This window comes from Onychostoma macrolepis, chromosome 20 (assembly GCF_012432095.1).
Source record: "Onychostoma macrolepis isolate SWU-2019 chromosome 20, ASM1243209v1, whole genome shotgun sequence".
Classification (NCBI taxonomy): Eukaryota; Metazoa; Chordata; class Actinopteri; order Cypriniformes; family Cyprinidae; genus Onychostoma; species Onychostoma macrolepis.
The window spans coordinates 13,386,381-13,413,882 of NC_081174.1; the positions used below are offsets into that span (position 1 = coordinate 13,386,381).

Sequence of the window (27,502 nt, forward strand, 5' to 3'; positions counted from 1 at the left end):
TTCATAATTTAGTCTTTAGTTAGAATTACTTTACAACACATCACATAACTTAACAACTCATTACACTGAATTAACAGCTCAAAGTAAGTTACATACATTTGTTTCCAAAGCACTTGGCAACAGCATAAATACGCATATTATCATGCTACTTGTAAAAATAATATATGACACAGGCATTTATGCAGATAAAAACATTTCAAAAAGCATCTGTTTATTTCAGGAGACCATTATTTTCTTCCTGTCATTGCCTTTACAAATAATCCTTTGGTCTGGATGGGCCTGTGGAGTATATTGTATCGCTTTCTTTTAGTCTGAATCATGTCCATATTCTTGACAGACTTGGCAAAAAGTTTGTCAACAGAATGTATTACAAGTTCGCTAGAAGGAGTTAATTATGCAAAGTAACATATAATCTATGTATGTAAAATAAATAAACCACAGCTGATGTTAGTGCAGTCGCAGCTCTGGAGCTGTGTAGGTGAAGTCTTTAAAATCGTCCTGGTGGAAAGGAAAAAGACTGTCCTCAATGGGTGTAAGACAGGGTTCCTCTTGAGTGAAGTCAGGGTCAAAATTGTTCACATCTTCAATAGAATCCTACAGAACAAAACAAAACATTATTTTTGACCAATATTCACACTTATCCAATTAATCAGTTATCAGTTCTTTTATGTTATTCAGTTATCAGTTCTTTTTTGTTTATCGGTGTACTGATAAATACCACCATTTTGTGGATCTATAAAGAATAGAATTCAACAACAGTATTTCAAAGTAAATTTTTTTTTTATTCATTTACTTTTTATATTTTATGTAATTTATTTAACATTGTTTACACACAAACATACATTCATGGCCAAAAGTATTGGCACCCTTGGTAAATATGATCAAAGAAGGCTGTGAAAATTAATCTGCATTGTTAATCCTTTTAATCTTTCATTTAAAAAATTCACAAAAATCTAACCTTTTATTGGAGAATAAGAATTTTAAATGGGGGGAAATATCATTATGAAATAAATGTTTTTCTCTAATACACATTGGCCACAATTAACGGTACCCTTTTATTCAATACTTTTTGATACAAGTTTAACAGCTCTAAATTTTCTCCTATAATGCCTGATGAGGTTAGAAAACACCTGACAAGAGATCAGAGACCATTCCTTCATCCAGAATCACTCCAGACCATTTAGATTCCCAGCTCCATGGCGGTGCTTCTTCTCTTCAGTTCACTCATTTTCTACAGGGTTCAGGTCAGAGGACTGGAATGGCCAGCAGAAGCTTGGTTTTGTGATCAGTGACCCATTTTTGTGTTGTTTTTGAGGTTTGTGTTTGGATTATTGAATGGTTGGAAGATCAAAACATGGCCCATTATAAGATTTCTAACAGAGTCAGTCACTTTTTGATTTTTTATCTGTTGGTATTTGATAGAATCCATGATGCCATGTGTCTAAACAAGATGTCCAGGAGCTCCAGCAGAAATATAGGCCCACAACATCAAAAATACAGCAGTATTTATCCCTGTGTTCACCAAACCCATCACATTTTTTAGTTTCATCTGACCATAGAAGCCAGAGCCATTTGAAGTTCCAGTCGTGTCTGACAACTGAATATGCTGGAGTTTGTTTTTGGATGAGCGAGGAGAAATTTTCTTGAAACCCTCCCGAACAACATGTGTGGCAGTCCCCTGTCTTGTGTGTCATGTGTTCCCGCCTCTTGTTTCCATATTTGGTCATGTTCCTGTCCTTGTTCAGTGTGATTATTAGTCTATTATAAGTCTTGTCCAGCTGTGTTTTAGTAATTATGTCTAATTATCATGTGTATTTAGTTCATGCCTGTTCAGTTAATTTTCGTCTGGTCTACTCGTTACTCCCCGGTGTTCCTGTGTGTTACAGCCTTGCCTTGCCCTGTCTGTGTTAGACTTTCATTAAAGACTATTATTTTTAGTTATCCTCGTCTCCTCGTTCCTCCCTGCTGTGTGGCTTTAGCCACTCAAACTCTCCTACTCACTGTGCATTAGGACAATATAGACACACGTCCTCTGCCCTGATGGTGGAAATAGGAGTTTTCACCGCTCTAGCTCTTTTCTTAAAGCCACTTCACTAATTTGTGAAGCTCAATTATCTTTTGCTGCACATCAGAAATATATTCTTTGGTTTTTCTCATTGTGATGGATGATTAAGGGAATTTGGCCTTTGTTTTCCCTCCTATTTATGTTTCTGTGAAACAGGAAGCCATGGCTGGATAATTTCATGTTCATAATCACGCTGGTGTGCTCAAAATTGTAAATATGAATGGGAATATACTTCAGAGATATTTTACTTATAAGAATTTCTAGGGGTACCAATAACTGTATCCAACGTGTATTTGAGAAAAACATTAATTTCATAATGAGATTTTCCCCCATTTTCAATTGTTTTAGGGTTAGATTTTTTGTGATTTTTTTTTTAAATAAAAGATCAAAAGGATTAATAATGCAGGTTTATTTTCAGAGCCGCCTTTGATCATACTTACCAGATATTTAGCAAATACTTTTGGCCATGACTGTACACACACACACACACACACACACACACATATATATATATATAATATATATAAAATTCAAAACTTTTTGCGTAAATACAATGGAATAACTAAAAAAATGAACAACAACAACATTAATAACAAAAGATAACCTAGGCTATTATTATTAATAATAGTAAACTAGTCATAATTTATACTGTTTAATTGTAGTAGTTGAATGATAATACATTATTTTATCAAATAAATTAAAATGAAATTAATTAAAAGAAATCAGTAAATAAAAATAGTTCTTGAATATTCATAATATCTTTATCAGTATCAGTCATGAATGCCACAATACAAATATGGCACATTACACAAAGTATAAAACAGAAGTGGCGATGTAGGCTTACTATTCGAGGTGTGAAAGGTGGTGCGATCTCTCGTCTGTTCAGCTTCTCCCAGTCCAGTCCTGTGAAGAACGGGTGTGCAGTGATGGCCTTTTCTCCTCCATCTCTATCCATGCAGCCCAACCGACATGCTGGGTCTCTGGTGAGTAACTGTGTAGAGAGTAAACAGAAATCTTCATCATCTGAACACAGTACTTGAAAAGTGCACTTGAGCTACAATATCTTTCAAATAAATGCCACTTGGTTTCTTATGCAAGAACATGAATATATTTTAACTTTTTAGGGGAAATTTGTATTATAAGGATAAGCTAGAAGTGATATTTTGTTAAGAATTACTGGAAAAATACAACTTTGTCTTTTTACACTTTAACAATGGCCATATACCGGTCTAGAAAGTTTACTGCCCACCACACAGATCACTGACTTAAGCCCTTGGAAAGGAGACAGAGTTATTAGGGATTTTACTCCACTAATGCAAGAAGACCTCGACTCAGTCACATGATGCTAATCCTTCTACCATGACACAGCTCTTTAACCCTTTATGGGGCACAATGGAGCTTATGTAATGAGGCACAAGGACAGGGACAGTCTGTGTTCCTGACATCCTGGGTCTTTTGAGGGATGAAACAGCAGCCCGTAGGCTGTGCTCTCCGCAGCAAATTAGCCTCGTGTTTACTGGTGATTACATAGGAACATCTGGCCATAGCCACAGAAAAGCCTCTTGGCTGCATTAGCCAGGAAACATGTTCACTTGGAGCTCTTAAATGAAGCCAGTTTTGAGTTTTTTCTCATGAGAAAAGCTGGAGACCAGTACAAAGTCATGTTTCAGCATGAAGGCATTTGAGTAGTTTTGATATAAATGTTTTTGCAACGAGTGATCACAACATAATAGAGGAAGAGAGTTGTTTAATGAGATGTCACTGCCAGGAAAGTCACAGATTTCCCAACATAGCTGCCTGAGAGTCAACACAATGGGGTTGTGTCCTTAGTGTAAAGGTAAAGCAGTTTGTCTAGTAAAAGTCTGACAAATGTACTTGCTATGCAAAACAATGGATTTCATTAAAGTGACGTCTGTGAGTGTTTTACATATGAAGTTATAATCTAGCTACAAGGCTTTTTTGTGTAGTTGAGCTACAGTCTTCATTGCTCTGGTTTTATTTTCATTTTGCCAAACAGTCCTGGTTTCACACACAGTTAATGACATGTAGTCATAAACAAGGAGGTGAGGAGATTATTTTATTTCTGTGGAGACAGAATACATGACTAATACCTCTGTCTTTTAAAATCCAATGCTGGATGAAGCTGAGCTACAATTGCATTAAGTCTGCTACCCTGACCTTTTCAAGGCCTTTTATTGAGACTTGTTTTAATCTGACTGAAATTAAACTTTTAAAGTGCATGTAAACAACCTTTGTTTAATCAGTCTGATATTTTGACTGTAGATCTAGACTCACTCCTCTAAGGATGTCTTCTGCCTCGTTGCTGAGCCAAGATGAATAAATGATCTCATCTTTGAGGATGCACTCAAACAGCTCGTCCTCAGTCTCTGCTTCAAATGGTGCATGACCTGACAGCATCTCGTAAAGTAGCACACCCAGAGCCCACCAGTCCACTGATACGCCATACGGCTCCTCCAGGATGATCTGAGAGACACAGCATAAAAGAGCTATACAGGAAGAGAACACACTCCCACATATTAAGCACAATGTTTTTTTAAATGATCTTTTAGTGATGCTCACCTCAGGTGCAATATAATCGGGCGTCCCACAGAAGGTACTAGTGAGTTTTCCTTCACATACATCCTGTTTGCACATGCCAAAATCTGCCAGTTTGCAGTGGCCATCTCTGTCCAGGAGAATATTGTCCAGTTTAAGGTCCCTTTGATAGAAAAACAAAACAGGATTCCATTTTTACCACGCTGTAGTATCTTACATTCTATAAAATGTACTGCTTGAAATCAAACTGAAGTAAGTTGAAGAATTAAAATACAAAAGCACATAACAAAATTACTGGAATGGAAATGAAAACTGGAAATATAAAAATAAAAACTAATTCAAAATACTACAATGATATTAATAAAATAACACAGGGTGTACCCATCAAGTAAGTGGTAATATATTTGACATATTTTCCTTGCACCTTGAATACATGAGAGTACATGTTTTACATATATTATTATTTATTTATTTATTTTATGACTAAATACTTAATCTGTGTAATTCCGCTGAATCTATTTAAACATGTTAAAATGCATTCTAGGCAGCAGAGAATACTCTTACTGGTAGCTAAAAGCAATTATTAAATGCTTTAAATAGCTAAAATATTTTATAAATGGACTGAAGGATTTGTTTAATTTTATGAATGACAGGTATTACAACTCATGTGTGCCTGAGAATTAAGTCATCAATAACAAGAGGAACAGCCTGTAGTAGCACAAAAATGTAAACAAAATATTTCAAACACATCATGGTAAATAACAAATGGGGTTCACAGAGTTCAAATAGCATTGACACACAATGACAAAATGAGCATGTAGTGCAATTGCTTGCATGCTTGACACAAGGGTGAAGAGTAATCAGCACAAGAAGCAGCATTCAGTCTCCCGTCATCAGAGACGGAGAAGCAATATTGATCCCGTGGAAAAGAGAGTGACTGAATGTAAATTGGACTAACAGCTTGTTGTGGTCAAAGGTTCCCAAAGAAATTTGGTCTGAATTCATTAGAACACAATTAACAGAGGCGACATTGAGAGGTGACCTCTTTACTATGTTGTTAAAAGCGCGTGACTCTGCCGCATTACCTAGTAAACAACAAATAAAGAGTGTTTTAAAGCAAACACTCTCATTCCATCACTCACTACTACTTCATTCAGTCAGGGTATTAATGCATCAATGTTTGTGCAACACTGTTAATGATATAGGCATTTTTGTGTAAAACATTCATAAAATCATTCTCTTTACTTGAGAATAGTTGAATCAGTTAAATAATAAAGGAATTTTCCTTGCACATCTGGAAGGATATTGGCAGGTAAGAAAAACATTAACTACTAAGAAAAAACTACTGCGCCCTATCATAGCTTGGAAAGAAAATCAATATATATTGTGTTTTTGTCATATTAAGAAGCACAATTGTTTTCAACATTGATAGTAATAAGAAATGTGTCTTGAATGGCAAATCAGCATATTAGAGTGATTTCTGAAGGATCATGGATTTCTGAAGGATGCTTAAATTTTAAAATATTTGTGTCTTCTTGTTTCATCTCAAACTATTTCTACAAAGGTTATTCTTGTTTTATGAATTAAGTAAATGGCACAAATGGAAGAGAGGGAGAAAGACAAGAGAATCAAAAAGATATCTTAACTTGCTGTACTTTATGCCTAATGAACAAGAACAGAGACATGCAGAGCCTCATGCTCGCAGTGTCGGAGAGTTGGCACTGGCAAAAATAACAGCGTGGCAGACTCACCAGCCTGGCCATCAACCACAGCCCGAGTCTGCAGCTGGAGAACAGGCAGAAATATTACAGGCTCTGTAAAAATGGACTCTCTTCTGCCCAACCATCAGTGACGTAACTGCATACTTTCTTCTCTACGTAAAACAACCCAAGCGTCTTGCAATGATGCAAAAAAAGTCTTCAAGCACCAACTATTCTGATAAAAAAATAAATGGTTCGTTGGCACCGATAGCCTCGTGGTTAGTGTGCTGACATAAAGTTTGATTCCCGTCTTGAGGTCCTTTGATCTCACCCCCCTCTCTTCACCCAATGCTTTCCTGTCTGCTCCCTACTGTCCTGTCAAATAAAGGCAAAAGCCCATAAATACAACTTTTTAAAAAATGTATTGGTTTATCAATTAAAGGAATAGTTCACCAAAACATTAAAATTCAATGATAATTTACTCGCCCCCAGGCCATCCTAGAATTAGATGAGTTTGTTTCTTCATTGGATTTGGAGAAATTTATAGCTTTACATTATTTGCTCACCAGTAAACCCTCTATAGTGAATGGGTGCCGTCAGAATGAAAGTCAAAACAGCTGATAAAAACATCACCATAATCCACAAGTAACTCCAGTCCATCAAATAATGTCTGGCTCAAATACAAACCCATAATCCATAATAACACTTCCTCCAGTGAAAAAGTAAATCACCTGTTGTCCTCTCACATCAAAATCCACTAACATATTTGTTCAGAAATTTGGACTGTGCTTGATCTGTGCATATTTCTCTCCTGATTCAAATGGAGAAAGCAATGTTATGGATAGAGGACTCTCAAAATGGATTTGTTTATAATAAACATAGAGCTTTTCACTTCACAAGATTTTAATTGATGGACTGGAGTTACGAGGATTACTTGTGGATAATTGTGATGTTTTTTTTAGCTCTCATTCTGACGGCACCCATTCACTGCAGAGGATCCATTGGTGAGCAAGTAATGCTTGCTCATCTCAAATCTGTTGAGATGAAGAAACAAACTCATCTACATCTTGGATGACCTGAGGATGAATACATTTTAGTGGTGTCAAAATTAGGGCGTTAACGCAGGCGATTAATTTTTTCAGTTTAACGTGTTAAAAATATTTAACGCAATTAACGCAGGGGCGGGGCTAGGGTTGGCCACCACTCTCACAACTGCTGTTTCTGTCACTTTTTCTCTTGACCAGAAGTGCATTTATTCAGTCGCAGTATGTCTTTATGACCACATCAAACAGGAGACGTTTCTGACGCGCCCTCCACTTCACTTCAGTGCCAGGCGCGAGTCAAACGAGCGCAGAAACGGTACTGTGCTCACAGCGCGTGCTGTACGCTGTAAAAAAAATAATAAAAAAAGTTGAGCCAACTTGAAATTTTAAGGCAACCAGCTTCAGCAGATTTTTGAGTTTTCTCAACTTAAAATTTTAAGTTGGCTCAACTTTTTAATTTCTTTTAAAAAATTTTTACAGTGTAGCCTGTATCATTTCATATCAAAGCGCGTCATAAAAAAAGTTGCCATTAAACAAATATTAAAAAATATATTGTCTTTATGCTGTTTGTACATTAATTTGAAGACTGAATGTGGAATTATTGCAATATAAAAGTATATTTAAAAACGTTAATGTTAGGTGGGATTAATCGTGATTAATTTCAGAAAAATGCGATTAATTAGTTAATTTTTTTTATGGACTGACAGCACTAATACATTTTTAGTAGGCTAAATTTTCATTTTTGTGTGAACCACACCTTTAATTAAAAAAAAAAAAAAATGAAAGCAGCAATAGAAAGAGCTTAATTTCTGATGCCCTTTTGGAAACCACATGTACTTTAGCAACAGTGGAACAGTTTGAGAGGTCAATAAACACTCTGCATTTGCAGTTTCTCCAAGCCTCCGGGTAGAACCTGCTGAAGTGAGACTAAAACACTAAAGACATTGATGGACTCCTCGTTTCTGTCATGCGCTGTCCAATGTTTTTGAATGAACCTGGTATAGCCTAGTCCACAGATTAGAGCAGAGCCAGATTGCACGGCATTACAGCAGCGTCTAATATAGGATCGGGGGTAAGTAAGGTAAAGTGGAGAGGAACAGCTTGATGACTCAGAGGTCAACGAATCGTTGTACTGCTGGATTATATAAGAGCTGTGTTACAGGTGGTCCCATTAAATCTATGCTGAAATGTTGTAATGAGCATGATGAAAATCATTTTTGATATATATTTGGAATAATCACTATATTGCACTTCGTAACAAACTAAATCATGTGATAAACTCAAAGCTCTCTCTCCCTCCCTCCCTCGTGCTCTGTGTTTCCCCGAGTAAACAGCTTATGTAATAATAGCTCCACTGCATGCTGGGCAGGGCTGTAACATCAGATCAAGTCCTCACTCAAAATGTCCCCACAGTCCTCTTGCACTACAACACTGCCATCTTTCCCAAGACTCTTTATCATTCCACCCTTAAGCTTCACTTCACAGAAGCGTTATAATTTCCCTAAAATAATTATCTTTAAAGCCCAATAAAATCAAAAGGAAAGGCAAGAGTGGCCATTAAAGGGGCCATACGATTGTAAAGATGACAGGGGGTCAGCAGAGTTCGCCGGCATTCCTGTAAAGGTCCCACAGGGAAGCTCGTAAATGCCACAAGCCTTATTTGAATGGGAAAGCAGTTTGTCAGATGTGTTTATATTTGGGCTTGGCTCTATTACAGGGGTGATCAGAAAGCTTACTCAGGTAGGCAAAGGTCATGTGATTACAGCCAGGAAGAGCACAATGTCCCGCCATGGAAAAGGAAGACTAAGCCAGGGGTGGAGACTGTCTGTAAAATCTGACTAAATGTGTGAGGAGTGAGGACATGCGCAGACAAGATTTCATAGGCATGTCAAAGCAAATAACAGAGGGCAGTGGCATTGGGGTGTGAACATCTGCAGTATTTTCAGATGGACATTGTGAATTTTAAATACGCTTTCTTTTTAAAAATAGGTAATTAAATGTTTTATACATTAAACCTGTGAGGAAACTATTATATCCACAGCTAGCCCAAAAGTAATGTAATGACAGGAAATGTGTAATGGTAAAATCACCTGTAAATGATGCCTTTGGAGTGAAGGAACATAAGGGCCGAAATGATCTCTGCGGCATAAAACCGTGCTCGTGGTTCTTCAAAACGCCTGCACTTCTGGATGTGGAACATGAGGTCACCACCATTCACAAACTCCATGACAAAGAATAACCGTTCCTGAAAAATAAATAGCAGAGGTTAGCTATGAAATTAAAGTACAAAACAAGTTAAAAAGAACAGTGTTTATTCAAAATAGATGTGTTAAATGGATAAAGACTTATCTTGTTAGAAAATATTTATATTTTGAATAAATGCTTTTTAACTTTTTATTCATCAGTGAATCATAGAAAAAAGTATCACAGGTTCTAAAAATATTAAGCAGCACAACAGTTAAAAACTGATAATAAATCAGCATATTAGAATGATTTCTGAAGTATCATGTGACACTGTAATGGCTGATGAAAATTCAGCACTGAGTCACAGAAATAAATAATGTTTTAAAGTATGCTGAAAAAGGACAACAATATTAGAAATTGCAATAATATTTCACAATATTTTTTTTTCACAAAAGTTTTTCTCTTTATTTTTGATCAAATAAATACAGCCTTGATGAGCATAAGAAACTCTATTAAAAAACATCAAATATCTTACTACTCCCAAATTTTTGAATAGCAGTGTACAAATTTCTATATATAAAACGAAATATTTGTATATATTTTATTTATTTATTTTTTAAATTATATTATATATTTTTATTTGAAACATATAAAATGTAATATCTAATATAAAATAAACTACCTTTCAAAACATTGGGATATGTGAGATTTAATGTTTTTGAAAAAAGTATTTTGTCTTTGTTTGCTCACTGAGGCTCGATTTGATGGATACAGTAAAAAATGCTCTTTAAAAATATCTGTTTACTGTCCCTTTTGATCAATTTAATATGTCCTTGCTGAATAGAGGCATTACTTTCTCTCTCTCTCCGTGTAGAGGTTTATATGGTTTATTAGGACACAAATGTGTATAATGACATAGGTATTACAATGTGACCATGGTTTATGAGGACACTTCCTGTGGCTTTTGTAAACCAAATTACTTAAAAAATAAAAAATAAAAACTGTTTTTTTTGTTGTTCTTGTTTTTTTGAAAATCTAAAATAGCATAAAGTTTTGTGTGAGGGGTAGGTTTAGGGTAAGGTGATAGAAAATACAGTTTGTACAGTATAAAAAACTATTATGCCTATGGAGAGTCCCGTAAACCACATACAAATATGTATGAGAGAGAAAGTGAGAGAGAGAGAGAGAGAGAGAGATATGTAGTTTCGTAGTGTTTACTTTCTCTAGTATGCAGAGGATACTTCTCAGCAGGAAGTGAATACTCTTCCGCACAATGTTACTCTAAACAAGAGGCTCCATCTACTGTTTACATTTGATATTGCAATAGTCATAACTCGTTTTGATTATTTTTAAAAGATAAGGGCAGCAATCTTATTAAAACAAACTATAGTGTATATTAGTGAATAAGCAGCATCTGATATCACTTTCTGTAACTTTTTTGTTACTGAACCGACTGCTGTCAGATTTTTACTGTCAGGTAACATTCTCATGAAAAATATAATCAGTTTCAGAACACTAAAGGTAAAATCCAAGGCATTTCAGGAATTTAAACACATTTTGTTAATATGAAGTCAAGGGGTTTTTGTCAAATAGCATTGTGTTTCCTGGTTGGGTGAGGGACATGAAGTGTCTACATTCAACAAAACTTTTTTCCCGGGTTTGTCAGTCAACATGGAAATTACGGTAACAGAAATCAGTCTCTACTGCTACGTCTAGCGTGATTTCTTCTGGGCTCACATTACAGATTATCTACTTGATAACATGTAAACACATCTAACACTGCACTGAGTTCACCCCTGACTGCCTATGATCGGTATTTGCTCTGGCTGTTTCAGCTGAAGGTTGTCTGAGACGCATTTCTATATTCTTCTGTTGTCAAAGAACGTGCCTTCAAGAATTAATTTATATAATTAGGAATCACACAGAGTTCAAAGTGCCCTAAAAGAAAAACTAAATTTGTAGAAAATAATCTGTAGTAACTTTCTGCACAGACATTAAGTGTTACAGTACACTGAACTCTAAAACACAACACAATTAAAAATATGGGTAAAAAATCAATGCAGAAAATGACTACGTTAACACAATACACTGTACACAGACTTTTCTTAAGAGCTCACTATTAAAACAAGTTGTAATGTCCAGAGCTCAATATTAGTCCAAAAACTTCTTGTAATTATTTATCTCCATAAATGATATGAAACGCTATTTAGCACCTTGAAACTATTTGTGGACTCTTACCGCATTCTGAAAGCAGTAGTAGAGCTGTGTAAGAAATGGATGCTGGTGAGCCAGAGTTAGCACTCTCTTCTCAATCATGGTTGCTTCCACATCATCTTCTTGCAGTATGACATCCTTCTTCAGCATTTTTACAGCAAACACCCTGTGGTCACTTTTTAGACGAGCCAACATCACCTATGTACATACATATACAATTATAGAATTCTGTGAGTTAAAAGTGCATGTCTGGTTTACAAGTACACTTTTAAAAATACAGGTTTCAAATGGGGTTTTGCAGCAATGCCACAGAACTATTTTCTTCTTAGTGTGACAACAGCTAAACTGGTAGAATTGACATTTCAAGAATTTGACATAAAATTCTGTCAAATAACTGTTGCAATGCTGCAAAACAAATAACTTTTCACTAAAGCAAGAATAGTAATGCACAGTAAGCAAACTGCAAAACTTACAAGTCAATACTTTTACAAATAATTGCAACAAAATTACTTTAGCATAGGGACCAATTCTCACTATTAACTACACTGTAAAAATAATTGTTTCAAAAAGTTGTTTCAACTTAAAATAATTTGTTACCCTGCTGACTTAATTTTTTTTTTTTGTTTAGTCAACTTGAAATTTTAAGCTACACAATGTTAATTTAAGGGACAACTCGAATATTTTAGCTGACTAAACTAAAAATTCTACGTCGTTGAAACAACTTTTTTTTTTTTTACAGTGTAGTTGCTAATTAGCATGCCTATTATTAACATATTGGCTGTTTATTAGTGCTTACAAAGCACATATTCTGCATGACCATATTCTACATCCCTAATTCTCCCAATACCTAAATCTTACTAACTATTAATTAATGAAGGCAAATGTAATAGTTAATGGTTTGTTAATGGCGAAAATTGTACTTTAAAATAAAGTGGGACCAAAAACTTTGATTTTTTGTTTTTTTTAATGAATCTATTAGTCTGCATTTACATTGCTTAATTCTGACGAATTATATTCTCTACTGTCCATTGCTATCAGTTCTGTCAATTATTGCAATTTCAAAATTATACGATGGATAAGGGATTTAGATGTCACTCCCGAAACTTTGCTGTACAGTGTATGTAGCCATTGGCCCTCTTAGCTGCTCAAATAAAAATAATAAAATATAAAATAAAATTTTTATTCAAATTCTGAATGGATTATGTTTAGCCTAAAGTGCGCAAAGAGACAAACGCTACCACTCACTTCAGTTCATCCCCATCTCACAAAATTATATTTGATAGTTATAATCAATAAAGCAGATGAGAGGATTCGCTAGCATGCAAAACTCTGGAGTCTTAAAAAAAATCCAGAGTGTGAGCCGTGAGTGAATTCTGACTAGCTTGAACACAATGGCCAATCAGGAAATCAAGAAATCAAGTTCAAGAAATCAACAGCTATGTCTGTGATTGGCTACATTGCTCTACGCTACAAAAACATGTTGTAAACAAAACTTTTGATGCTGTCCAGAGAGCAAACACAAAAACACACTGGAGAGGTTGCCAATTCTGTATCCAATTAATATCCTATTATCACAGTGTTAACTAAACTGTTCTTGCTTTCATTTGAGGGTGCTTTTCACTACATGAGAAAATGATCACGTGGCATCAGAGTGTGAGAACAGTGGCATTTGCACGAGTTTCACACCGAATGCATGAGAGTTGGCAGCCCTGCCAGTATGTCTCACCTTGCCAAAGCTGCCTTTTCCCAAAACCTGCAAGAAACTGAAGTCTTCTAGACCAACTTTAACAGTATCATCCTCTGGCTCTTCAAACGTTGGCTGTACGTTTTCAATGGAGTTATGACCCTTTATTCCTGTCATGTGAAGAGAACTCTGTGAAAAAAATGCAGATATGTAAGCAAACACAAATGTGGAGAAATATCTCACACACACACAGAAAAAAAGTGCATTTAACAAAACCAAATATTCCCTGATAAAGGAGGCTTTTTGAGACAGTTCTTATGACATTACCCGAGACTTTTTTTTAGAAAGCGTGTTGAGCAATCCAATCTCTGACAATTTGCTGGCCAGTTCAGCACTGTTCACCCCGCAGTTAAGTGCAACATTCTGTTCACAGCGTTTGTGGATGTTCATCTTGCAACCTGTATGAATCCACACCACACAGAAGACAACAACAATCTTACCCCTATTGTATTTCAATGTATTTCAAGTCGAGAAAATATGTGCTTACTCTTGCATTGGAGACCCTGTTTCATCACGCCGTAAAGTAAAGATCCACAGTGGTTACAGTATGTGGGAACTTTGTAGTTGTGCTCTCTAAACTGATGGGGTAGGTTGATGCTGAAGCCCTGACTTTGGCCCTGTACACAAAATAATATGTATGAGGGAAACTGATCCACAAGACAAAATTTTGTCATCACATATGCATTTACATACACACACTCTTACCTCATTTGAATCTTTCTTCATACGTGTACACTCACTTACAACCAAATCATGACATCTCTTGTGAACCACACACGCACACACTAGAATAATGAGGCATAAAAGTGAATGTTGTTAATCCTTGTGCATGCAGTATGTTAAAACATATGGGGAAATTATTATTCCACTAATATTAGTAAACATATTTACCTTGACACTGATAACCTTGCTTTCCAAAAACACCCCTGGGGAATGAATATATACTTTTAATCACTTGGCATAACACATATTATGTGAGTCAGAATTGTTGATTGTTTTATGTGCATGAAGGTGTGCTTTCAGTGCAAGTCTCACCAGATGAAGTTTTTGCAATGGCAGCAAAAAGTAGGCTGGGGAAGGAAGGTTGCCATAAACTTATGTCCATAGACTTGGTGGACCTTTCTTTTCTTCAAAGCTTTTTGCCTTTTTCTTGTAAACCTTTTATGTCGCAGTCCATTCACAGCTTCATCTGAAATTCATGGTAACACTCAGTAAGCACAAATAAATTGCTTACAAAATTAAGCATAAAGTTAAAACAAAGCGTTGTGGGTAAGTACTAGTTTAACTGTTATGATCCTTATACATTTTTAATAGAATAAAACTTAAAAGAGAACTTGTGTCATATTGAAAGACAGCTAAATCTTTGTTAAGAGACAAAAAATGGTGAACAAAACATTCCCTACATCAAGAAAAATAGTACACCAGGTTTCATTTATAGCTTAACTGACTACCATGAACATTCTAATTAATAATTAGTAAATCTTCATAGCAGACAAACGCAGAAACACACAATCAGCATAATTATAGCATAATTACATTAAAATTAAGAAACTATAATTACACACAATATAATTTATTTTTATGCAATAATAATTAAAATAAACAGATATGGTTAAAAAAATAAATAAAAATATCTATAGTTATCAAAAACAGCTAACCATCTGTAAAGGAGCCGGTGAGAGAGATGGAGATATACACACTTCCCTCTGGTTCCAGATTCACCTGGAAGAAGATATACTCAGTGAGATAACAATTTAAAAGCTCACTAAAACTAGTGCTGACAATATGGTAACATATCACTTTTAACAAAAGCTTCCTAACACTTAGCAGGCCTGATGTATGAAGGACATACTTCATTTCCTATATATATACAGAGCTGGGTAGATTACTTACAAATTGTAATCCGTTACTGATTCCAAACTACATGTCACAAATTGTAGTCAGTACTGTAATCCATTACATTACACATTTTAGGTAATATAATCAGATTACTTTTAGATTATTTTTGAACTAACTTTGATTAGTTCTAGTTAACTTTGATCACATTGATTTAAACAGGATAATCTTGTACCATGATGATGTAAAAATACAAAGAGTGAGAAAATATATTCCTCTCATTGTAATTAACAACATGAAGTGCATTAAACATTATTACATCAAGGTTTCCCAAATTGGGGTTTGATAAAATTAATGTCTGTGTGCGCGCGCAGCGTGATCTGACTAAACCTGTGAGGTACAGTGGAGACAGCGCATTAGTTTAGAGCTCTTCTAATTTTTATTTTTATTTTTTAAACGTAGAGAGTGTTGATTTGTGCAATGATAACCTACCAGCAATGTTAAGATGATTTTAATATATTAGAATGAGTACATTTGCAATATAAATTTATTAGAACGAGTGCATTATTATTTATGGGCTTAAAAACAAGATGCAAACAATCCGAATATTGTACCTGGTGGGGAGTGCACAATGTAAATATGAAACATATGCCATTACCTATATTGTACTGTGGTACAGTTATGGAGGCCCTTCATAACACAGAAATCAACTGCCTGCTCTGTCTATAGTTAGCAACAGCCCTATATGCAGTGTTTAATAAAGAGCTGGTGAAATTCAGTGCAGTCCCGTACGTATCGTATTGTGACTTTGCTGGTGATACACAGCCTTAGCATGAACACAAATATTTAACATATTTAAATAAAAAAATTAAAATTAAAATGTAAAAAAGCACCAGACTTTTAACTAAGCTGGTAACCCTGACATTAAAGGTGACATTTAGGTCAATCGAAATGTTTTTAGAGTAAAGGATGTGGCTACTATGTGATGTGCTTACCACTTAACATAAAATAAAAATGGATATGAGCTCTTATTACTATGAGTGAAAGCTTGTTTGGCTTAATGTATAACACAAAATAATATAACATCATATTTAACCGCATATATTATCAGAATCGTATCTCTAGCTGGTCACACTAACCTTCTAGCACAGTCTTAGTCATTCTATCTTGCCATCTAAGTCATTCTCTCACTTATTATCATTTAGCTTGCCCTGCCATGTGGGAGGAATTCCTGTAACACGAGGCAAGACAAGGAAAGCAGGACGAGCTGGTTCAGGGAGTCAAGTCCACAGCACGCACCACCAAACACAACATGCGCTTCAGGGATCGGAAGGTTTAAGCATTGACCCAACCACTTCAATCGCATTTAAAAAGCATACAATTTAAAGAGACCAACCCAGCATCTGATAGGACACTTTTTTAAAATATAAAACACACTATAACTAGGTTGTTAGTAAACTGCACGAGAGATGCAAAGATAACTAGTATTTCCTTGACAAACCGAAGCAGAGGTTTACCCACAAGCCAGCAGATATGTTTGGCAGCTGGCTTTAAAATTACACTTCAGACCACGCAACAAAATGGAAATCCTAACAAGATGTCAAATTTAAGTTCTGATAACTATTGCAAGTCATACATGTGGGGAACGTAAGATGTAAAACACAGAAGAGGTTATAAGGGCAAAGAGAGGAATCTAGAAAATTCGGTTGAGCAGCATGTCTGCACTGGTGGTATGTGAGTTTGGAAGCACGTTACCCACAAACAAAGTGAGAGAACCACATCTGCAAAATAACCTGCTCATTTTCTGCAACCTATAATAAAACTGTGACCATGAGGAATATTCTAAATCTCTAATACCATCCAAATAAGGCCAAATGCAAATACTAAAAATAATGGTATCATGTTCAGTGTCAAATTCCTGTAACCTTGAAAAATGTTAATGTGTAATTTTTAAGCACGTTTTAGCATGAAACATAACACCCTCACCATTAGATTTCAAGGACTCATTTGATCTGATTTTATCACTTGGACTAAAGAAAAAGCAGAACATGAGTATATCAAACTGCACATCCCCGGTTACCCTAAAGATGCAAGAAAATGTAACGCTCTGAAAGTTTCCGTGATGCATGGTGGGGTGCAACATGTGGTTTTGAGCACAGCCTAGTTATTGCATAAATGAAAGCAACAAGACCCTTTTACAAGAACCCTGATAGGCCTGTAGTCAGGAAAGACTAAAAGTGCAAAGAAAATAGGCCAATGGTTTTCACATCTCTCTTACTTTGTATTTTGCGTTTTGTCTGTAGATGTATATCAAAGTATTTATATCAAAAGTAAAGGATGTGAAATTTGGGGTGGGAGTAGTTGGGGGGTTTCCAAGAACATAGGCCAATTCCTCTCCTTCGTTTTATTATTTAAAAAAAAAAAATATATATATATATATATATATATATATATTTTTTTATACAAAAGTAACAAAAAGTTTTTTTCAATTTCAATAAGTCAAAAAAGTACACAAAAAAAGAAAACACCTGTGCTAAAGGTAACCGTAGCTCACTGTTTTGCACTTTACATTTATAAAACAAATTATTTGTCATGTTATTATACATGTATAAATCAATATACCAAAATATATATATATATATTTTCACCAAAGTGTTGATCATATCAACATTTCCGCCTCAAATCAATTATTGTAAAACCCCTCCAACATTGGCCAGCGGCAGTAGCCACTATGTTAATGGGATAGTTTGCCCAAAAATGAAACTTCTGTCATGATTTAAATTTCTCAACCTCAAGTTGTTCCAATCATACAAGTTTGTTTCTTCTGTTGGAAACGAAATATAGTATTTTGAATAATGTTGCTAATCAGACAGTTGGCAGTTGCCATTGACTTTCATAGTAATTTCCCCCTATTCTATGGAAGTCAATGGCTACAGTCAACTGATTAGCAGAATTGTCATTAATGGGTGTACTATCTCTTTAAGACTTTCTCTTAAAAACTAGTTTGACCAACTAGCAGTTAGCCAAGGGATAATAAATCTTACTATTCAGAATTAAATTAGACCAGCAGTCTACTTTTTACTAGTCTAAGCAGTCAATGCAACCGGTTCTGTGTGTACACAGTAGAAACTCACCCATCCTTCAAACATTTGTCTCGTGTTTGACGACGTTATCAGTTCATCCAGCTGGATTCTGTAATTGGCGACAAAATCGTCGAATCCTATAGGAGTGTTATGGAAAACAGCCAGTTCCAGCTCTTTGCCATTTGTGATGTATGGGCAGAATTCATCATTGAAGTTTGGTTTGTTGGTCTTTGCTTTTGTGGCGGTCTGTCCAACTTTTAGATTATCAACTTTAACAACGATATAAGGATCCAGGACGATTTTCTTATGAAAAGTGTGACGAGTTGAAAAAGTTGTTGGTTTTAAATCCACCGCCTCCCCAATACGCAGCCTCAAATATCCGTTGAATTTCATATTGTAGCTCCAATATTTAATATTCGATGCAAAAACCTTCTATGCAATAAATCAAAACAGAAAAGTCATATAGTAAAGGTTTTGTTCAGCTAACACGAACTCATAATAAAGAACAAAACAACACGTTCAAGGAAACGTAGAAATAAAGCAAGTCTTTTCGTAACATAATCGGTTTAGTATAAAAACTAAAAGAGCAAACCACAGAGAGCTGAGCAACCGTCCTCTGCAGGAAATCGTATTCTGTTTCTCCTGTTGATCTGTGTGAAGTACATCGACAAGCTTTCATGGGTACATGCCTCATTCCGTGTTTGTGCCGTCATCTAGTATAGAAACTATGCAGACAATGCGAGCATAACAAAGACAAAGCCGATGATCAGACACACCTGACGCTGTTCTTCCCTTACCGGCAGGCGACATGGGAATCCATTCATTTTGAATTAATCACTATAGGGCTAGACTGCAGCAGGTTTTTCAGTTTTTTACTGTACGCAGCTACTAGTTTAAATGCTGTCAATCAAAAACTAATATGATGCTTCATAACATGAACTGATCTATATATGTAACAGGTGCATTAACATGACTGTGCGAGTTTGATGTATCAGCCAACACTAACATTCCCAAGAAAATCTTCGATGTCCGCTAGAACTGCAGGAAAGTGAAAGTGAAAGAGAGAAATCATACGACGAAAAATATTAAAGCATAGCACCTGCTTTGCCACCAGCCCTGAATCTAATATCTGAATCTAATATCTAAACTTGAATAACTAATATATATTATTAACTAATACATTATCATATCTAATATAGCTTTTTTCAAGTAAGTAAGATTTTACACATTTTGTAATTTGATTTGTGACCATTAACTGATGCACGAGAAACGACAATGATTCAATAGTTTGATTGGAATTGGTTTGGTGAGGAGGAATGGCACTAATATTTTGAACTGCTAAATAAAAGTGTTTTCAATTTGTGTGACCACTTTTTAATATATATATATATATATATTTTAATTAGCTTTTATTTTTAGCTTTCATTGTCATTTTAGTTTATATTTTAGTGATTTTGTTATGTGCTTTTGTCAGTTTAATGTCATTGCTTTTTGTTTAAATATTTCTATTTATCTCTGTTATGCACATTTCATATTTAATTATTTTAGCAATTCAGTTTAAATTTATTTATTTCAGTTAGTTTCCAAGGCAACATTTGATTTTTTTTTTAAGTTAAAGTTTTTCATCGAATATTTATAGTTTATTTCAGCATCAACAAAACATTAGTAATAGTGCTATACACAGTTTTCCAGAAGAGGGCAGTGTTAAGTAACGCTGAATTGTTACTTAACACCTCTACCAGGAGCCAGTTGGATGAAAGATTTAGGACTGGTATTAGGCCTACAAATTAGTCATCTAATATTTTTCTTTAATACTGGTCTTTTTTAATTTGGTGCAAAAAAACATAGATTAGTCTAGGCTGAAATAAAATAATAATAATAATAATAACAAGATTACACCTTGCCTTGCTGATAGCTGGTCAGACTTTTACTATAGCACATAGAATCTTAGCATAGAGGTTAAGTTTAAACAACTGGCCCCAGGTTAGGTTTAGAAGTTTCTAAAAAGCTCCTCCAGGCCTTTTCAGTCCGGCTTTGCAAATGCAAATTTATGTGATTTATGGAAGTTAAACTTGCTAGCTTGTATAGTTGTCAGAGCACGAGTTATTATATTGTATATATATATATATATATATATATATACAGTGAGGAAAATAAGTATTTGAACACCCTGCTATTTTGCAAGTTCTCCCACTTAGAAATCATGGAGGGGTCTGAAATTGTCATCGAGGTGCATGTCCACTGTGAGAGACATAATCTAAAAAAAATCCAGAAATCACAATGTATGATTTTTAACTATTTATTTGTATGATACAGCTGCAAATAAGTATTTGAACACCTGTCTATCAGCTAGAATTCTGACCCTCAAAGACCTGTTAGTCTGCCTTTAAAATGTCCACCTCCACTCCATTTATTATCCTAAATTAGATGCACCTGTTTGAGGTCGTTAGCTGCATAAAGACACCTGTCCACCCCATACAATCAGTAAGAATCCAACTACTAACATGGCCAAGACCAAAGAGCTGTCCAAAGACACTAGAGACAAAATTGTACACCTCCACAAGGCTGGAAAGGGCTACGGGAAATTGCCAAGCAGCTTGGTGAAAAAGGTCCACTGTTGGAGCAATCATTAGAAAATGGAAGAAGCTAAACATGACTGTCAATCTCCTCGGACTGGGGCTCCATGCAAGATCTCACCGTGGGGTCTCAATGATCCTAAGAAAGGTGAGAAATCAGCCCAGAACTACACGGGAGGAGCTGGTCAATGACCTGAAAAGAGCTGGGACCACCGCTTCCAAGGTTACTGTTGGTAATACACTAAGACGTCATGGTTTGAAATCATGCATGGCACGGAAGGTTCCCCTGCTTAAACCAGCACATGTCCAGGCCCGACTTAAGTTTGCCAATGACCATTTGGATGATCCAGAGGAGTCATGGGAGAAAGTCATGTGGTCAGATGAGACCAAAATAGAACTTTTGGTCATAATTCCACTAAACGTGTTTGAGGAAGAAGAATGATGAGTACCATCCCAAGAACACCATCCCTACTGTGAAGCATGGGGTGGTAGCATCATGCTTTGGGGGTGTTTTTCTGCACATGGGACAGGGCGACTGCACTGTATTAAGGAGAGGATGACCGGGCCATGTATTGCGAGATTTTGGGGAACAACCTCCTTCCCTCAGTTAGAGCATTGAAGATGGGTCGAGGCTGGGTCTTCCAACATGACAATGACCAAGCACACAGCCAGGATAACCAAGGAGTGGCTCTGTAAGAAGCATATCAAGGTTCTGGCGTGGCCAGCCAGTCTCCAGACCTAAACCCAATAGAGAATCTTTGAGGGAGCTCAAAGCCAGAAACCTGACTGATCTAGAGAAGATCTGTGTGGAGGAGTGGGCCAAAATCCCTCCTGCAGTGTGTGCAAACCTGGTGAAAACTACAGGAAACGTTTGACCTCTGTAATTGCAAACAAAGGCTACTGTACCAAATATTAACATTGATTTTCTCAGGTGTTCAAATACTTATTTGCAGCTGTATCATACAAATAAATAGTTAAAAATCATACATTGTGATTTCTGGATTTTTTTTTAGATTATGTCTCTCACAGTGGACATGCACCTACGATGACAATTTCAGACCCTCCATGATTTCTAAGTGGGAGAACTTGCAAAATAGCAGGGTGTTCAAATACTTATTTTCCTCACTGTATATATCAAAATTATATTTTCGCCATTACTAAATCACAGCTATTATTGCATTTATAAAATAATCGACAAGAGTGATTTATAATAATTACTATGGTCAATCATACATCTCTTCCATGAAATAGCCTTCACAGGCCCAGCTCCACAGGGGGGCCCGGTGGGTCTGGCCCACCCAATTATAAGTTTGGCCCAGTCTGGCAACCACCTCCCTACCTCTTCCCCCAGCCATCCAGCCCACCTTGTGAAATCACTTCTCTTGTGGTTACTTTAACAATAGCTAAAGTCTGCGTCAAACAGTGGATGGTGCATGTATAGATATAGTCTATACACAAAGAGCACTAGATGTCACTGCAACTCAAGAAGTGCCCTTAGTTTAAAAATATGACACTGAACCTTCAAATGTGCACATGTAAAATGTGCTAAGAACCTAAACTAGACATTTTTATCATATAATGCTTGATAAGCATGTGTGCTTTTTTTCATTTACACAATGCAAATTCAAACATTTAAATCAATAAGAAAATAAAACCCCCAGAAAATTTAATTTAGAAAGCTATGAAGCGTCATATCACTATTTCTTTTTTTCAGAGACACCACAGAAAAAAAATACCTGCTGATGCATTAGCGGAAAAGACAGTGTGTAAGATATGACATTAAACTAACAAACAAACAAGAAAAAATATGAAAACACAACACCTGCTTTGCCATCACAGCCCTGCAATGTGAATGTCAGCAAGTGGGCTACCGAGTTTCTATATTGGCAGCCGAACGATTCAGGCCTCAAACTGTGAATAGCACCTCATTCATCATGCTCCATGAAGAACCCCAGGGAACACGTGCACCATAACCACAGGCATAAAAATAGACACTGCAGTTTACAAAGCCTCTCTCAAACACCTTCATATACATATCCGGGCATATTGATCTGAGGAATCAACTATAGGTTTCTTAAGTGGCATAAGAGCAGACCGTTCAGACAGCTCATGCATGTTTTTTGTTTTTTTTAATTGTGCCATATGGTGTCTGAAACTAAACCCGATACTATGTCTATACTATTACTTACAAGAAGAATTTTCCAGTGCATCCACCTGCAAGCTGCCACCCAGTTTATAAAACTGTAACTGTAGTATATATTCTCCTCCCTTTCTCAACTACAATGACAGCACATTACAAATGTCTACAACATGACTGACATTAGATAGTTGTGTGTGTCTAGTGGGCTAAAATAATTAATTCAACATGTAAAAACTTGTAGCATTGTTAACGCTCTGTCCATTGTATTGCAACAGGCCTGTAATTAACCCTGCATGTCATTCTTATGTGGACAATGCTGCTTACACTCACAACCTTCTATTTGTTTGAGGAGCATGACAGTCATTTCTGTCACACTACAACCTTTAGGCAATGACTCACAGCATATCACATTAATAGGGAGCTTCTAATACAAAGTGGTCCCATTTTAAAGTTATCGACCTCTTCTATAAGCTCTTCACCAGGTCACCACAATTCACCTTTGAAGGAAGAAAAACAACATGTTAAGGATCCGATTTAGGAAATAATGTGGACACGTGTAACCCAAGCTCCCCACTGCTCATTCAGATGATTGAGAGTGGCCAATAAAAGCTTCGTCTATTTTCTTCGGTTATTCCTTCAAGGGCAAATGAGCTTGTGCATGTGTACTGTATGTGAGAGCGAGAGGCAGAAAGAGTAAGGTATGATTCAATTAGAAATTATTATGAGATTCTGTGCTAAATCAATATACATATTTTGCAGACGCCAGGAAAGAGGTTCATGTCTTATGGACTTCTGCTTTTAGGACCCACACAAACACAGGCACATACGGTAAGCATGCTGGAAATGGAAACCAGTACTTTAGTAATGAATTCTGTATCAATATCCATCTCAGTCTGTTTTCAACTTCAAAAGCAAGTGCGTAACTCGATTAAATGTATACTTTATAGCCCGTGTTAGCACACAGCCTAGACAATGTATAACTGTACAATTCAAATCCTCCATAGGATTTACCATAATAACTGATGTGGACACTCTTTGCAGGACTGTAAAGCTTTGGATACGCATGGTCTGCAGGATGACAGACCTATTTTTTAAAGTCTTTACCGTTGGCTACAATTTCCACGCTTGTGAGATGAAGCCATACGCCTGTGACTGTGGAACACGTGGGAAACATTTGCCCACTAAGCACTAATTCAGCCCAGCTGTGTGGACACACCACTCTGAGGATGAAGCTTCAGCCACTGCTGAATTGATTCTCACCAGAGGGGAGAAATTGAGAGCGAAATGTAATTTTCAAAACCTGGATCTCAATAAGCCTTTCCAGTGGATCCCCCATCCCACAAGCAGTGCTAACCTTAGTCTGGTTTTGCGGTGCATTGGTTTGTTATTAATCAAACTGCAGTTTACTGCAGTACTGTGAATGATTTAACGATTTGGTAAATAGACAATGCATGCTTTATAATAAAGATAGTTAATGCCATAGATAATTAAACAGCATCTCACAAGCAGGTTCGCTGTATTGAATATCACAAGAGCAGTGAGACCAGAAAGATAGTAAAAAAAAACTAAAATAGGCCTAACAAAGTGCAGTAAACGGAAAAACATTTTGTTGTTGTTGCAAACCAGTGTGTTTATGATTACGAAAAAAATTTATTCAAATAACTAAAGATTAATATAAATAGATTCAAATACTCTGATAACAAATATCAGGTTGCAATATGCACAATGGACTGTTTTTGAACAGCTGAAATAATTGGAGGCGGCCCACACAAAAATGTCTGCATACACTCTTATGTTAAAAATAAGTTAAAAAAAACAAAAGTTAATATTGAATAAGTTACATTTTAAGCACATTATTGACAGCTAAATTAAAAAATTGAAAGCTAACAAAGTCATAGCAGGACCACTGAGCATCTGGTGCGTTCCTGAATCCTGAATGAATCAGTGTTTTCAAGCGAATTCAATGAACGATTTAAATGATTCACTTGGTCGCTACCTATTGGCGTAACAATGTAAAAAAAAAACACCACTAAACCACTAAAAGAAAAATCCCCACCACTAAACTGCAAACTGATAGATAGTGACTGGTATACAGACAAGCAGCATTACTAGCAAAGGAGCAGGAGCAAGTATATTCTTTAACGGAGTGTCTATTTATACTGAGTGCACATGGCCCGCCTTGTTGGCAAAGGCTATTTACAGTAACTCCACCCACCAACGTGTGATAGGGATAGTCAACACAGAAAAAAGACGGTCGTTTCTTTTCCGTTTCAGTGGCGTAGATGGTAAGGCGCATGCTTTTTGACGCAATCAACTCGAGTTCGAACCCGCATTGTGCCGAACTTCTTTTCTCCAATTTCAAATCTCATATTGCATCGGAAAGGCATTTATTTTCAATAAAAATGAAGGAAATAATCAAGAAGTTGAAAATAAAGTATCAGGTAGGGTTAGGGTATGTGTAGGGAGGGCTTTATTGTCCCAATACGGTGGCGTCCATTTAATAATTTGAATTAAAACTATAATTTACATTCAATACGTTATTATTGTGTACTGTTTTATAATGTACTACAATACTGAGGTGCGGATAATTGCCACTATTTGCAATAAGTAGTATATATATAGCAGAAAATCTTGCCATTTTAACAGTGTAAATAGAATCTATAGCTATTTGCACTTAGTGTAAAAAGCATATTGTTAAAAAATACTGCTATTTTCACTTAATGTAAATATAATCCATTGCTATTTGCACTTAGTGTAAATAGCATCTAGTGCAAATAGCCGCTGTCATTATTTAAAATTAAAATTAAAATTATTTTCTTGTATAGGCTACTCTATATCTAATCTAATCCCCAAATGAAAGTTATGTTGACTTGTATTGCTGTATTGCTGAGCTTTGATCGGACTCTATAGCAAAACCAAATTCTCTATGAAAACAAACACATCTAATCACAGTCACCTTTATACTTCCAGGTCTCAAGATATAAATCAACTTCACAAAGTAACAGCGGTTTACTATGAACCCCAAATGGAAAGGCACATTCCAGTGACAAATTCGTCACCGTCAAGGCAGGTAAGCAAGGTGCCTGTTGATTTGTGGTCAGTAAATTTGGCCAGGAGGGCAAGCCTGAGGGTGAATGGCTATTTCTGGGAAGACTAAGACCTACAGCTGAGGGACATAATAATGTCTAAAATAATCTACGAGCTCGCTCCAAAATAAATACTATTCTGAGACCTAATGAGAACACATAATCCAAAAAAATTCAAAATAAACAATATGGATTGAAGCCAAGACTCATTTTCCGCATCTTTATTCACAGCGTGGGCCAGCAGGTTCAGGAAATCTCTCGGAAAGCCATGAGTATTAGTATCCAGGCCTCGACCGGATGCCCCAAAGCTCAGGGTTCAAGCTTCATCCCGTTCTTCCCTCTCCCAGAGCTGAGGACAGGGAAGAGACAGAAGAAAAAAAAGTGATGCAAGACAGAGTCAGTTAAAATAAAACATAAATCTCCCATCATTTCTTTTGCATTGTTATATATTTTTTAATTCACTTTGTTTGCTGTTATTGAGACCATATGCATATTTTCATATTTACATGGCAATCCCCACTCTATCCCTATAAACTACGTATCATCCATGAGCCTTAAGCTTTCACAACACAGCACAGCGTCCCTCAGGGATGTTTTACTCCAGGTCTCGGCAAAGGTAATCCCCGGCCTTAGACAACAAGTAGTCCTCTTACACTGTCCCATTCAGAAACAGCCCTCCCGCCCTGGCCTCTCCCTTTTTCCCCACCATCGGCAGGCCAGCTGTCACTGTAAACTGAGCCGGGTGGACCCTCGCGAACAGCTCAGCCTCTGCCCAGCTGCCGCCTTGGGATCTTATCAGCCACGGGACCATGCAGCACAGACAATCTGGACCTGGTTTGTGTTTCAAGGCCATTCAAAATGACCTAAATGACATCAATAACACACTGGTGGTGGAAATGGGTCAAAAAAACATAGACTTATGTGTTGAAAACCAATGCATATCTACATTTTGAAATTAAAACTAATCTGAGACATACTATGAAGTTTCATTTAAATTAAAAAAATGTAATTTAAACTAAAATGCTCAAGCTCAGTAACAGCAGGAGTGAGACGTAAAAAAAAAAATGGTCTAAAATTTAAATAAAACTTAATAGTGTGTCTCAGATTAGATGTACAGTAACTTTAAAATGCAGATATACATTGGTTCATTGGTTCAACAACATGAACACAACCCACAAGAACATTTCTTAAGAGAAATTTCTTTCAAAACTTCCTCATATGACTATGATAATAAGATGGCCTTTCAATTTAAAATCATGGGTCGCCTATGGCAAT

At 36.2% G+C, this 27,502-nt stretch overlaps 1 protein-coding gene and 2 long non-coding RNA genes across 4 annotated transcripts in view; 1 reads left to right on the forward strand and 2 right to left on the reverse strand.

Moving 5' to 3' along the window:
• prkchb (protein kinase C, eta, b) lies at positions 1-19,460 on the reverse strand. The gene is made up of 14 exons (XM_058755714.1): positions 18,477-19,460; positions 15,165-15,228; positions 14,542-14,695; positions 14,398-14,432; positions 14,212-14,291; positions 13,994-14,123; positions 13,774-13,904; positions 13,489-13,635; positions 11,787-11,960; positions 9,455-9,609; positions 4,646-4,784; positions 4,361-4,549; positions 2,910-3,056; positions 1-594 (listed from the first exon to the last, which is right to left on the reverse strand). Exons 1-14 carry the CDS (start codon positions 18,816-18,818, stop codon positions 448-450), a joined length of 2,034 nt encoding a protein of 677 aa, XP_058611697.1. The 5' UTR covers positions 18,819-19,460; the 3' UTR covers positions 1-447.
• LOC131526966 (uncharacterized) lies at positions 18,508-26,597 on the forward strand. Its single transcript, XR_009267569.1, has 5 exons — positions 18,508-18,614; positions 23,901-23,969; positions 24,183-24,427; positions 26,112-26,211; positions 26,459-26,597. It is a non-coding gene; the product is annotated as an uncharacterized LOC131526966 (long non-coding RNA).
• Positions 26,434-27,502, reverse strand: part of LOC131526965 (uncharacterized) — a 9,303-nt gene continuing 8,234 nt past the window's right edge. The window contains exon 4 of one of the 2 annotated variants that reach the window (XR_009267568.1): positions 26,434-26,576. This is a non-coding gene — a long non-coding RNA (uncharacterized LOC131526965). Of the gene's footprint in view, positions 27,091-27,502 lie in introns of both variants that reach the window. The other variant, XR_009267567.1, reaches the window with a different exon arrangement.

Coding starts and splice junctions, on each gene's coding strand:
- prkchb (XM_058755714.1), bottom strand. CDS start 18,818: ATGAAATTCAACGGATATTTGAGGCTGCGTATTGGGGAGGCGGTGGAT. Junction 14,433..14,541: donor CATTGCAAAAACTTCATCTG/GTGAGACTTGCA, acceptor TTCATTCCCCAG/GGGTGTTTTTGGAAAGCAAG. Junction 11,961..13,488: donor GAAAAGGCAGCTTTGGCAAG/GTGAGACATACT, acceptor GTATGTACATAG/GTGATGTTGGCTCGTCTAAA.